Below are 14,155 nucleotides of genomic sequence, written 5' to 3'. Positions count from 1 at the left end.
GCTGCTCTGGGAGCTGTACTAACTGTGATTCCGTTCTTCCAGGTCAATGATGCCGTGGGAAGGGACTGGCCCTGGATCTATTTTGTTACACTAATCATCATAGGGTCATTTTTTGTACTTAACTTGGTTCTCGGTGTCCTTAGCGGGTAAGCAGGACCAAACAAAAAGGTCTTGATTTTTCCATTTATTTCACTTACTCTTTCTGCTTTTCCTGGCTTTATTCTTTTTCTGACTCTGATGAACCTGGGACGTGGGGCCACCCCAGGAGCCTTGAAGTGAATGTCCTTGGCCTGGCTGGGCAGAGATCAGAGGCACAAGGCCGAGCCCACTGGTTTGGGCTGCAGTGAGAGGTACCCAAGCCCACCTGTCACCTGCCACCCGTGCACCCCTGGCTGTCCAGGAGGGCAGGATGCTTCTTCAGGAACCCCAGAGCAGCTGAGCCCCTTGGGTGGGAAGTGCTGGGCAGAGGAACTGGAGGAAGATTCGTGGGCCGTGGGCTTCTGGCCCGCGTGGCAGCCTCGCAGATGGGTACCTGCCCTATCTCTCCAGCCACAGTCCAGGGCAGGCTGGCGGTGAAGACGCAAGTCCCCTTTACCCAGTGTTGACTGGACCAGGGTACCAGGAGTTTGAGCTAAAATGCAAGTAAACAAAACAGACTGAAATGCTCATTCCCTTTGGCGCTCATCACAGACTGGGCCGTCCATCTCTGTATCCCTTCTCTGAAAGGAAGGGCGCTCAGCTGTTTGAAGCCATCGATCACTGGAGCACAGAGGAGATAGAATCCACTTTCTTTTAACTTTGTCTGCTTGGCTCCAAGTGCAAGGCCCGCCTAATTTCAGCCTTTGCTCGGATGAAGTTAAAACGTGGCTGAGGCAGCCCGTGGCTGGGGCCCGAGGAGCCCTGGGCGGCCACCTCTGCACCTCGGGCCCCCTGGACGCCTCTTCGGCCCACTCTCTTCTTCCCGAGCCCTCACCAGCCATGCAAGGCCATCGCCTGAAGGCTCCCAGGGACACCTTCTGCCTTCGCCACGTGGGGAGGGGCAGCTGCTTCACAGCCTTTCTTCCGTCTCTGCGGACGTGATGCTGGGGAGAGTCGGGCGAGGGAGGAAGCTTTCCCGCCCCCGCCTGCCGCAGGGAAGCTTTCCCACCCCCGCCTGCCGCAGCCCAAGGCCTCGCAGGAGCGTCGGGGTCAGTCCTGGGAGTGGCGGAGGGACAGAGTCCACCTCTGTCCTCGCCCCTCCCCACGGGGGTGCTGTCGGGGGCTACGTCACCCCGGGCCTTTGCCGCGAGCGGCTGCGCAGGGACTGGCACCTTCCGTCAGGGTGACAGTGACACGCAGGCCGGCAGACGCCCCGGTCAGCTGCCTGGAGGGTGGAAGGGTTTCCAATTTTGTGTCCGACACAAGAAAATGCCCTGTTTATAAGGAGTCGTCAGGAAGAGCGTTGAAAAGTCAACCTCATCACCCACTCAAGGCAGAAATTTGGAGCTCCAGGCAGAAGGCTTTTAAGTGTCACCCATCTGACAAAACAGAGATCGTAAGCCCGACTCCTCGGTCGCTGGGATGGTAGAGTGAGGTGCCTTCCGTCGAGTCAGCACACAGCAGTGCTGTCCTCACTGGGATCGCTGCTTACTCGAAGGCTGTCAGAGCTGAGATTACTGAACAGGGTCGTCACAGGTTAGACCTGCTCCACGCTCTGCTTCCAGACACGAGGGGAGGGAGCCTGAGACGCCGTGTGGCTTGTACGGGGTCCCCTCACTGGTCACTGTCAGCACGAGACACAGCCCAGCACCATCTTCCTGCCACTGCCCCACAAACGAACGTTGAACAAGCTGGACCTGTAACATGCCAGGGCTCTGAACCTTGAAAACAGTGGTTCCCCGTTCTCCCTGCAGAGACAAGGAGCGAGTCTGAGCGGTGAAGCCCCCCCAGCGGTCTGAGGTGGAGGCTGAGGCCTCGACCATGAAGGCCCCCTCGAGCAGAGGCTCTGCCTGGTCATCCTCGGCTCCCCCGGCGGGTCCAGGTGGGGGTGGATGGCGGCAGCGCTGGGGGCGGGCAGAGTGATCTTGAAGGGCCGGTCTTGGTTCAAGTGACAGCAGGTGTGTGGAGCCTGCGGGATTCCAGAAACCCCGTCTAGTCAGGGCCCGTGAGCCCAGCCCTTGCCCGGGGTCCCCGGGCCCCTCCTCACACCCGCTCCTGCCCCGTTCCTCCCCACGTTGCTGGGGAACATCTCCCAAGGCTCCTCCGGCCCCGGGCGCCCTCTGCCCAGCGTGAGCAGCTCCCCTTCCCGGCCTGTCCAGAGGGCTGGCCACGCGGTGAGAAGGCCCAGAGCCAGGCTGCCGTCGGCTGAGCACACGTGGTGCTCGCCATGTCTCGAGAAGTCCGGACAGCAGTGCGGTCGTTACCCTGGAGCACAGCCGTATGCCTACTCACCCGGCGGCCGGCCTTCCAGAAGCATTCGGAAACTTCTCAGCGCTCACGGAAGGCCCGTCTCAGGGTGGTGTCAGTGGTCAGCAGCTCGACGGCAGGCCCCGGGCTCTGCGCCTTCAGTGGATGCGCTCCTTTGCCGCCCACGACAGCCCCGCACGCTGGGGCCACGCGGGTGTCACCTGCACAGAGGAGAAGAGTGAAGGTTACGTGCGGGAACTACCCCAGTTCTCACCGGTGCGGCCTGGAGGATCCGAGGTTCAACCCACGCAATGTGGACCCATGGCCTCTGTCCCCGTCCCCCAGGCTCCAACGTCCCCAAGCCCATTGGCCTGGTTAATCCTGTGTCCTCAGATGACAGCCAAGACCTGGGAGGAGACGGGCGGGAACCTCAGTAAGGACAGGGGGACCAGCCCAGGGGTCCCAGAGGAAGCTGGGGAGCCCCAGCCCTGAAGGCTGCGGACAGGTCCTGAGCTGGGGGCCAGCGGCCCTGCAGACATAACAGCCCTCGAGGGAGAACAGAGCTCCCCCAGCAGCACTGCAGTCTTGGAGCACTTGGAGCTGGGGGCCGACGCCCTGCGTCCGCCAGTTAAGGGTATTATCATCGTTTCAGAGCCCAGCACGGGAACTGTCCTCATGAACTGCACCCCGCTGTCACCGAGGAAGGGCTCAGGTGTGCTTGGGGTCGTCTGCCCAGGAAAGCAGGGAGAGCGACACTCTGCAAAGCCTCCATGTTAAAGGCGGAATTCGGAGATTTTGGTCATCAGAGGGACGGCCGTCCTTCGTCTGGAAACACATTCCTGCTGAGCCTGGAGGCGTCCGTGCAAATGTGCACCTCGTGGGTTTTTTCCAGACGCTTCCACGGTCATCATCTCTTGACCCTCACGTGTCATAGGAATGATATTAGTCAGATAAGAACCAGACTGTATGACCTGCCCCTCCAGAGATCTCAGCCTCTAGCCATGAGAATTACAGTGACGGCAGCCACAAGATTCTGGAAGCTGCACTAGCAGGTGCCATTGGGTGAAAGTCCCTGGACCCTCAACTCTGGTTACTGTTTGGTTTTAAGTGGTTGCAAACACAGAAGACGTGTGTCTTCAGGTGACAAGGGGCCCGGGACCTCTTAGAGGGTGGGCGCCCAGCTCTTGTCCCCCCGGGGAGATGGGGCAGAGGGCCTGAGGATGGGCATTTTACAACCTGAAAGCACCGCTGACCACGGGCCACAGTTAAGACGCTACATCCAGGTCCCGAGGAAGCAGAAGTGCCCGGGCACACTGCCTCGTGGCTGGAGCAGGGGAGACGCGCGTGATTCCTGGAAGCCTCGTTCCACGGAGTGCCCACCAGCCCTGGGTTCGGGAACACTGGCCTCTGCCCTCAGGGGATGTGGGGTTAAGTTCCTGCGAGGCTCTGGACACAGCGCTGCCATCAGTACACAAGCTGTCGTGTGTGTGCATCTGTGTGAAGTCGCCTCGTTCAAGGCACCGTGTTGATCTGTTCGCACCGAGCTCTCAACCCACAGCCCATAACTCAGGCCTGGATTCCGCTTGTCAGACACACGGACTTGCCCCGTGAGGCACCTCCCAGTCCTCGTGCCCTTAGGGTCACAGACTGCACGGCAGCTCCATGCTCGGGGGACGTTTTAATCAGAAAAATCACCATCGGAAAGCACAAAATGCGGAAACGGGCTGTAAAAAGGCTCTTATTCACAGTATGAGCTGCACCACCAAGGAGGCGAGCGGCCGCTCGTCCAACCTCAGCCGGGAACGTGACCCCAGGTCCCGCCTTTCTGCGCATCCGCGGCGACCGCGAGGGCTCGCGGTGTGGATGGCGAGACGAGAAGTCCTAGCGGGAAGGCGGGTCTGCAGACACGGAGTCCGCGGGTGATGAGGACCAGCCGCACCGGTCACCGCGGGGCCTGGAGCCCGGCCGCTGCGTCGACGGACCCTTCGCGCAGCTGCCCCCTGCGAGCTGTGCAAGTGCGCGCCCGGCCCGGGCTCTCCGCCGCGCTTGTCCTGTCGGCCGTTGCGTGCACAGGACGTGCTCCCGCCTTCGCGCAGACCCGCCGCGACTGACCGGGCAGCCGGCTCCAGCCCCTGGGCCCAGGCCGCGTGGGACATCCAGCGAGGAGACGAAGAGAGCGGGGCGCTGCCGCCCTGCACGTCCCTGCTGCGTGGAGCCTGGAGAGGGAGCCCCTCACCTCCTCCCGGCCCGGGCCAGGCTGTGCCCATACTCCGCGGGTTCCTGGCTCTGCTGCCTCTCGGAGCCCCTCGCACCCCAGGAAACCTCATTTCCTCTTCTGCCGGATGTCTGTCTGTTCCTAGAAGTCGTGGGCCTCGGTTCTGCAGAGCAGATGCTGTGACGCATGGCTGGGCCAGCTTTCCCGGCTCTGGCCTGATCCCAGCTCCAGGAGAAGCACGGCCTCTTAGCTCTTCAGTCACCCTTCCACCCAAACCGCTGCACGAGGCATGGAGCTCTCAAGTGTGTGGAGGCGGAAGGGCAGTTGGGGGGGGGCGCCTGGAGCTGCAGTCTGGGGGCTGCAGGGGGGCCCCGCTGCATGAAGTGACTCTCCGGGTGGCGAACCGCAGCCCCGGGAGGAGTGGCGGGTGCGGAGAGCTGGGGACTCTCTCCGGGCCCATCCGCCATGGAGGCAAGGCCTCCATCCACACTGTCAGCTGTCAGTGCAGCCCCTTTGCCCTGGGAAGGAGGGGACGGTGCCGCCAGCTGCCAGGAAGCCCAAGAAAGAGCAAGTTCGGTCCGATTCGAACTGGAGTCAATCAAAGTGAAGAAGAACGTTCCATCCCAACCAGAGCGTCGTCAAAGCAGCAAAGAGAACTCGTAGCTCGGGAGCCACGGCTCCTGGTGAAAACGTCCCCCAGACCCCTCCCGGCCCAACCCTCACCATAAAGGGTGGTGGCTGAGGTCTGCTCCTGCCGCGGCTGCGATGAATGCAGATCCTGGACGGCGGGCGCAGGGGCTCCGGGGTTGAGCCTTCCTGCCCCATGGCTTGTCGGTGTGTCCTTCCTTCCACGGGGCCTCCCATGGAGTGCATGGAATCCCTTCCAGGTGGACTCTGCGGCCTCCCGCCCTGAACTAGGCCTCAACTGCTGAGGGAAGGAGGAGTCACGTCTCTAGGAAGAAACCAAGAATCCCCCCAACACACACACACACACACACACACACACACACACACACACACACACACACACACACACACACACACACACACACACACACACACACACACACACACACACACACACCAGGAGCCCCATTTCCCAGAGACCGGAGGTCAGAGGCAGGCTGCTCCTATCTGTTTCGGAAGAAAAGGCACAGACTTGCTTTGAGAGTGAGAACCAGCCTCCCTGACTCCCCTCTTGGCTGCCAGGTCCCTCCTGGCTCAGAGAGTGAATTCAAGGTCAGAGAGAAAATAAGAACAGAATCATAGAAAATAGGAAAGAAACAGACACTCTCCAAAATTTTTCAATAAGCTCTTCTTCCAGCAAATCCCGGCTTAATTTTAGTTTCTACTCATCATTGCTTTAGACTGAACGCCTCATTTAACTTTCATATCATCTTGATTTTACGTATTTTTCCATTCTGATTAGATTTCCTTTTTAACCCGAAGGGCACCCCCAGGACATTTTCCTGTGTCTGGAATCCTCTTCTGTCTCCCTCCATTGGGAAAGGACATTCTCTAGATTAGAAACCCCTCCAGGCTTGCTGAACGGGGCAGAACGAACCCTAGAAATGAGAACGGGGGGTGAGGAGGTGAGGTCTCCTGGGCCTGACATCAGTGGTGTCCTGGTAAACATTAACGACTGGCTCTTTGTGGGGAGAAGCCCTGGTTTGTAGCGTTTGACGATGTCCGCAGTGTACGTATCCCCCCGTGGCCGATTTTGAGCCACCGAGGAGGCACCAGGGTTGGCAGAGCCAGTGCGGGGGCTGGGCTTCAGCTTGACCCCAGGCCCTCGTCTCCCGGGGCTATGGCGGGGGTCCCGCCGGGTTACTGCTCAGAAGGCCTTTCCAGGTCATTGGAGAACGTTTGTCACGAAGAGGCAGAGCTTGCCATCATGGCCCAGGAAGAAGGGCAGTGGATTTGGTCCACCCCACAGTCGTGTCCCGAGTCAGGCAGCGCCCCGCCCCAGTGACTCCGTCCTCTTTCGTGAGAGCAGATCAGACCCGGGGCAGGGGGAGCGGTCCGTGCAGCGCAGGTGCGGCCGGAGGCTTCCCGTGCGAAGCAATTAATGCTTTGTTCTTCTTGTCCCTCCGCCCTCTCGCCAGAGAGTTTTCCAAAGAGAGGGAGAAGGCCAAGGCCCGGGGCGACTTCCAGAAGCTGCGGGAGAAGCAGCAGCTGGAAGAGGACCTGAAGGGCTACCTGGACTGGATCACGCAGGCGGAGGACATCGACCCCGAGAACGAGGACGAGGGCTTGGACGAGGAGAAACCCCGAAACAGTGAGCGGCCTCCCCGACTGGGGCTGGGGTCTGGGCGAGGCGGGGGGCTTCCCCCCGTCCTGACGGTGCGGCCCCTGTAGCCATCTTCTCTGCTCTCAGAAATCAGTGCCACGTGTGGAACAAAGCCTGATATAGTCGTCCTAGAGCCTCTGGTCCCGGGACGGGGGAAACTGCTCAGTCGGGCTCTTGGTTTTAAATCCGACATCCTCCTCCCAGCTCCGGCTCCCTGGGCCGGGGCAGGAGTCCTGCTCCAGGCTTGTTCAGACGGGACCATTTCCCCCACCACCACCGGAAAGCAGGCTCCCCCCCTCCCCTTCCAAGGACCACTGCGCTTTCTCAGGGAAAAGAGCCCAAGGTTTCTCTCGAGGAGGCTAGATTCAAAGGTCTGGGAAGGTGCTGAATGGGAAGGTTGGGGAAACCCGGAGGAAACTGGCAGAATAGCTTTAGGTCTTAGAAACCGACCCCAGCCCCTCTCTTCTCCTCCCGCGGGCCCCCTTCCTGGGGTTGCGCACATTTGAATCGGGACGTTTCTGACCAAGGAACCAAGCAGGTTAAATAGCCGACATGCTTGCTGAGCGGGGCCAGTCAGATAAGCGGGGGAAGCTAGAAAGGCTCCCAGGCCCAGAGGGAGGAGAGAGACCCGCTGAGGCTCCGGGGGCTGACGGGGGAGCAGGGTGTCCATCGCTGTGTCCTGACAGAGGCCAGGAGGGCGCAGGACGCGTGTGTGCATGTGTATCCCGACGCGCGTGCGGATACGGTGGCCTTGGGCGTGGGCGTAGATTCTGCCGGTTGTGTTCATGCCCCCTGGCCGGGTTCTGCGTGTCCCTGCTCGTTGGTACCTGAGCTCTAAGTGGGAATCTAGGAGGGGGAGCAGGTGGAGAGAGAAGGAAGACAACTTGGGTGTGAGCAGAGAGCAGGCCCGCCTCCATCGTTTCAGAGACGGATTGAATACAGCCTTCCACGACTTGCTTTCCAATAACTCTGCTCAAGGAATGAACACAAAATTAAAACACACACACAGCCAGGGACTGGTAACGAGGAGGCCTTCACACTCTGCTAAGGAGTTTTTGCACGTTGGACGACAAGGCCTTAGACGGATTAGAACAGTGAGCGGCAATGCTGCTGAGAATCTTCCTGGAAAGACGCCGGCAGCGTCCATTCCGCTGCTGACGGATCGTGGATGCGGGATGGTCTGTGGCAGCCAGCCGTGCGTGAATAGTGAGCTAGCCTGGGAGCCTCGTCGACACCTGCTGCGAAGCACAGGAGCGGGCTGTGGGCTCCGGTCTGCACCCTGGCCACGGTGGAGCCCAGCTCACCACGGATGGTAGGAGCGTGTCTCTTACACGTTCGTAGAAACTTGTGTGTCCACTGCCCGCGCAGCACTCGGTGGCCGTCCACAGAGACACGGTTATCCTGCTTTTTTCTGAGGACAGGTGTGCTGCTTCCCTGTCCTACCCTGATGGAGAATTCTTTGCTGCTGGAGCGGATCGAGTGGACGAGGCCCATCTACCCCCTCTTTCTGCCCGAGCTCTGGGAAGAGCACAGTGTACCGCCTGCCCCAGTGGACAGAGTCTCTGCCAGGGTTCTCACGAGCCCTTATGTGGATGAAGGCTGGCGTCCCTCCCCTGCGCTCGTCCCTGGTGGCTGGAGGAGCCTGGGGTCTGCTTCTCACCCTCAGCCTTGGCCTCAGAGGACGGAACGGAGCCTGCCGCCTTCCGTCGTGGAAATGGTGGCGGGCCGGTTCTAGGGGGAGGGGGCCAGGGACTGGGCATCTAAGAAAACAAGACAGAGGATAAAATAGAGGCACGTGAGGAACTGAATGAGAGACGCTTGGGTATGGAGCCAGGAGGCCTGTCCAGAGGCCGGGGCGGCAGGGAAGTCCGGTCAAGAGCAGAGTGGGGCTTCCCTGGTGGTGCAGTGGTTGGGGGTCCGCCTGCCGATGCAGGGGACGCAGGTTCGTGCCCCGGTCCAGGAAGATCCCACATGCCGCGGAGCGGCTGGGCCCGTGAGCCATGGCCGCTGAGCCTGCGCGTCCGGAGCCTGTGCTCCGCAACGGGAGAGGCCACAACAGTGAGAGGCCCGCGTACCGCAAAAAAAAACAAACAAAAAAAGAAGAGCAGAGTGGACGAGACGGGCTTGTTAAGGGACTGGCCGCTTAACAGATCCACAGAAAAGGTAGGCCCGCGGCTCAGAAACTATATTCTGATCTTCAGAACTTTGTAGTTTGCCCTTTGAAACAAATACAAGGGAGGAAATGCCGCTGCTAATGGTATGCGTTTCTATCGAAGTAGTGTCTTTGCCTTTGAAATTGCTAAAAGATTACAGTACAGTGTATTTGCCAGTTCTCTTCAGCTCAAAAATTAAGTCGTCTTTTGAGAAAAGAGGGAAAAGGGTATTATCACTCTTGACCAATGGCTCTGGACGCTCGTGCTTGTGCCCCAGGCAGGAGCCCCGTCGGCACTTAGGAAATGCCAGCTGTCGGGCGCTGGTGACACAGGGTGGCTCCAGTGCGGACACGGTTCCGTGACACGTCATTGCGTGGTAGCTGAGCTCGCCCACGGGGAGCCCAGTTATCCATTTTTCGAGCAAGAGCTACAGATGCCACTGTGGCCGTAGAAAGAACAGGGCTCGGGAAGGCAGCAGAGAGAGGGCATCGTTTGAGGTGTTTCTCTAAGTAATTAGAGTCAATGAGTTGGCCGGTAAATTATATAAAAAATACGTTAAAGTACACTCAGTTCGTTCATCCTTCCACCCACCCATCCACCCATCAAGCAATTAAAGGTCTGCTCTGTGTCTGGCGCTGTTTCTGGCCCTGAGGATGTAGCGATGCACAAAGTCCTCAAGAATCCCCGCCCTCGTGGGACGGGAATTTCTTCTCTTCTTTCTTTCTCCTCCTCAAGATCAAAGAATGCATGGATTAAGTATCTGTGCATATGGGAATCTCTCTCTCATGTCGTTAAGACCATTTCAGTGCAGCCCCAGTCTTCGAAGACAGACATTTGGGCAGATGAACCTGGAAAAGACAGACCGTGGAACCAAAACACTTGAGTTGTAAGCAGGTTAAGTAGTTATCCAGCGTATTCAGTTCTGTTCGCAGGAGCCCCTCTGCGATCACCATTCACCAGCAGAGCCGCGTGGCCGCCGCCGCCCTGCGGCGTCTGGGGTTGCATGTTACTGACGCATGGAGATTTGAGGGCCTCCGAGGGCAGCAGGTTGCCCACAGAAGGGTCCTGTGGGGCTCGAGAGCGGTGATCTGAACATCACTGGTCTACACGGTATACGTGTCAAGGGCACGTGCATCATTATTTGAGCTTTTTTTTTTTTTTACAATTTAATCAGTTTTCCTTGGACTTACTCGTGGGCATGGCTGCCACACGCCTGGAGTCCTGAGACAGCGTCCCACCAGCACCCGGTCAGACGGCGTGAGAAAGACACTAGCAACGGCTTTTTTCCCGACTCCCTTCTTACTTTGGACCCAAAGTTATCGTGTTGGAGGCCATCCTAACCCCACACCCTGCGGGACAGCAGACGCCTCGGCTGCCCCGCGCATCACCTTAGCTCGTCCTAATCAAACCCTAAAACGTCAGTGCTGGAAACCGCCGCAGAGATCAGGTGGGGACAGCTCGCCTGGGCTGGCGATGAGGGCCGTCGGGGCTCAGAGGCAGCGCAGAGACAAGCGGCCCGGGGGCCCTGCAGTGAGGCTGTTTCATGGGTTCTTCTGGGCTGCTGGGAACAACTCCCCTGGGCGGGTCCCAGACACCCATGTTGTATGCAGACCCTCACTCGGGAATCGGGTCAGAACAGGACCCCGGCGGGGGTGGTATCTCCACAGACAGCCCGTCCGCCGTGGAGCAGTCTGGCTGTTCTGCTGTCGGGCCCATGACTTTGTAGACACCAGTGTCCCAGCCTGGGTGCAGTGGAGGGGCCCCCGAGGGCCACGTCGAGCGTACGGTGAGAAGCAGGTGTCCCTTCCCAGCCTAGGCAGGCCGTCCTACGCTTCTTAAAGCAAAACCAGCTCTGGGGGAGCTTGCCAGCCGGCTGTAAAGACCACAGCCATCTTCCTTGGATGGTGGAGTAGCTTCTGGAAGGAAGGAGGGTGTGAAAGCCACACAGTAAAAGGGAAAGCTGGCAGCCAGTGGAGCAAGGGCGAGACCTTCTCATTCACGCGCTCTCCTCGAGGGTGTCGTTCTTCCACAGCCGGTGTGGAGCTGCTCTTTGGATCCCGAGGTTGGACAGTGGGCGAGGGTCGGCATCTGCGGGCTCTCCTGGGCTAGAGCGCCAAGGCGGACAGGACGGGGGCGCGAGAGGGAGCAGGACAGGGACGGTCTCGTTTCGTCCTCCCCGGGATTATCTCCCGTGGGCACTGACGCCCCCTTTGTAGACGGGGAGCTGGGCTCAGAGAAGGTAACGTGTCATGTCCCACAGCTTGTACGCTGCCCCCGACCTCGGGGATGTGGGCCTGAGTCCAGCGCCGCCCAGACCCCTCCTCAGCCCCGCCCTTGGTACAGGGACCCCCCTGCGTGTCCGGCCAGAAGCGTCTGGAAGAGGTCCCTCTAACCCCTCCGTCGTATCATCTGTAACACCCTCGGTCTAACGCGCAGAGCGGGGTGGACGGAGGGAAGGAGGGCTGGGCGGGGGGTGGAAAATCTGATCTTAAACATTACCCTAAAGGGCCCTGAGTGTGATTTTAAAAGCAGGGAGAGATGGGCTTTATGATCGTAAGGACTGTGTTTGGAGCGTGAAAGGGAGTCATGGCAACATCTTGCTCAGGTAGAAGGTTCACTGAGGTCAGAAGCCGCCCGCCCGGAGTGGTCTAAGGGCAGCTGTGCTTGGAAAGGGGGCACATCAGTGGCACCACCCGTTGGAGTTTCCTTCGGTTCGGGACTCCTTGAACTTGGTCGGGGGAGGGTGTTGGTCAGCTGGGAGGCTGCAGGGAGGGGTGCTCCAGGGCAGCGACCAGCCCTTGTCCTGCCCTGGCGTGTGCACCTGGAGGAATGTGATGTAATCACCTTCAGTGCTGTGGGGTCATGTGGCTGCAGGGTCACCTCGGTGGAACCTCTGACGGTCCCAGGATCCTGGCACGATGGGCGGGGTGGGGGGGGCCTCCAACCAGCAACAGCCTCACCATGGGGGCTCATGTCACCTCCCTGAGGCCACCAAACCCACAGGCAAATGGATCCGCCCACTCAGCCCGTCCAGGTAGCCCCCAGTAAAGCGCTGCTGTGATTTTCTTGTAAAGCTTTGCAAACAGATGGACACACCTGGGGGCTGAAGGTAGCTCCGTGGAGGCGCTGAGGGGTGAATCGGCCCTCATTTCCCTCCGAGCCACCCCCTGGTGACCGGGGCTCATCCCGAAGCACCCTCAGCTCCGCCCCCGCCCTCCCTTCCACGTAGACCCTGGGAGAGAAAAGCCCTGTTGCATCAGGACACGGTTTCTGCCAGAGGCTGTCCGTGGAGGAGAGGGTGGCAGCTCCCGCCTCTGTCGCCTGCTGACATGGGGAGTTGTCACCTGGGGGCGGAGGGGGGTGAGCCAGGGCTGGGGTGCGGCCGTGCCAGTCAGGTGGGCTAAGTGCTGTAGTAAGAAAGTCTCAGCCGCTTGGCAAGGTGAAGGGTGCTTCCTGCTCCTAGTTCCATGTGGGTCGAGTTGGCAGGAGGGAAGTTCACCTCCCCCCGGCCTCAGAGGTTCTGCGGATCCCCTGCGTCTGGGCAGGAGAGGAGGGAGGCAGAGGGCGCTTGGAGGGCCCCGGGGAGGATGTAAAGGCCAGGCCTGGGAGAGTGGGCATCGCCTGCCACTGGCCAGGACAGTTTACAGCCCCCATAGCTTCCGGGGTGGGGGGCGAGGGGAACGGACACAGTCTAAGTGACCAGGGGCGGCCAGGGGAGGGAGCGTGGTGGACACGCAGCCACGTCTCTGCTGCCCACAGATTGGCAGCGGCTCTCGAGGCCAAAGGGATGAGGAAGCAGCTGCAGGTGTAAAGAGCAGAACAAGTGGGGGGGGGAGGGGAGGGGGAAGGACTTCAGTTTCGGGTTTTGGGGTGAAACCGAAGGTCAATCCGGAAGCGGGGCTGAGACTGGTCCCAGACGGCCTCAGGCGTGGGCTTTCTCCTGTGGGTTCAGCAGAGCCACCAAAGGGATCTGACCGTGGGAAGGTCACCCAGCTCCTTTTGTGAACAGTTGGTTGGGGCTCGGGGGGCTGGAAGCAGGGGGACCCAGGGGTTCCAGGGGCTGACACAGCCTGAAGTGGGAGTCACGGCGGGAAAGATGGCCCTCTGCTGATGGCCGGCGTCCACAGGAAGGGACCGGGGCCGGCAGGGCCCAGGCGTCTTGGGGATGCACAGCTCGGGCTGTTCTTGACCTAGGGATGCAGCAGAGCCCGCCCCCAAGGGACCCCCGGGAGCTGGTTTGTCGCGTCTGCTTGGCTGTGGGAGCCCTTTGCCCCGTGCTGTCTCTATCCGTGACTACCCTGAAAGGTGCCCTGGGTAGCATCCCAGTGGCTCCCCCTCATGTGATCTCTGCCCTTATGACTCGGTGGCTGATGGAAGAGTAAGAGTTGAGTAACAGCCCCAAACACAGGGCTGTGAGGGCTCCGTCCTTCTGGGTCACTTCATCAGATGGACGTGCCTGGGCCTCTGTGGCAGCTGCAGTGCTGCCAGGAGAGCTGTGTGCTTCCGTGGAGCAGGAAGGACCATCGCCTTGAGCAGCGATCGCACCTGCTGTGTGCTTCCGCGGAACAGGAAGGACCGTCGCCTTAAGCAGGGATCGCACCTGCTGTGCGCTTCCGCGGAGCAGGAAGGACCGTCGCCTTAAGCAGCGATCGCACCTGCTGTGCGCTTCTGCGGAGCAGGAAGGACCGTCGCCTTAAGCAGCGATCGCACCTGCTGTGTGCTTCCGCGGAGCAGCAAGGACCGTCGCCTTAAGCAGCGATCGCACCTGCTGTGACCCTGGGCTGGTGGCACTCTGTGTTTGGGCCTCGTGGTTCGAGGGGCAGGGCTGGGGCCGCGTCCGGAGCAGCAGAGCCCTGCCCTCGGGGAGCTGCCCCGAGGAGGGCGGTACCGCAGGGGGTGGATGGACTCTCACACAGGAGGCGAGTGACAGAGTGAGGCTGGGCAGAGGCAGTGGGGAGGAGGACCACTGGCGGCGGGGCCACGTTAGGTGTTGCTTCTGCCCTCACGGGGCTGCTGTGACACATCTCCACAGACGGGGGCTTAGACAACAGACATCGGCTTCCACGGCTCTGCTGGCCGGACGTCCGTGATTGGGGCCCAGCATGGCCATGT

General features: G+C 60.3%; 1 protein-coding gene across 2 annotated transcripts in view; it reads left to right on the top strand.

Moving 5' to 3' along the window:
• The window catches only part of CACNA1C (calcium voltage-gated channel subunit alpha1 C), a gene marked incomplete at its 3' end in the record, with an annotated part of 458,987 nt that overhangs the window by 322,916 nt on the left and 121,916 nt on the right, over positions 1-14,155 (top strand). The window contains exons 8-9 of one of the 2 annotated variants that reach the window (XM_082665273.1): positions 43-146; positions 6,706-6,878. In XM_082665273.1, coding sequence (XP_082521399.1) covers positions 43-146; positions 6,706-6,878 — 277 coding nt within the window. The remainder of the gene's footprint in view (positions 1-42; positions 147-6,705; positions 6,879-14,155) is intronic. The other variant, XM_082665272.1, reaches the window with a different exon arrangement.

This window comes from Grampus griseus, assembly GCF_964374135.1.
Source record: "Grampus griseus genome assembly, chromosome: 11".
NCBI lineage: Eukaryota > Metazoa > Chordata > Mammalia > Artiodactyla > Delphinidae > Grampus > Grampus griseus.
The sequence above is the reverse complement of the archived record's forward strand: the minus strand, read 5'-3'. Positions and strand labels throughout refer to the sequence as shown.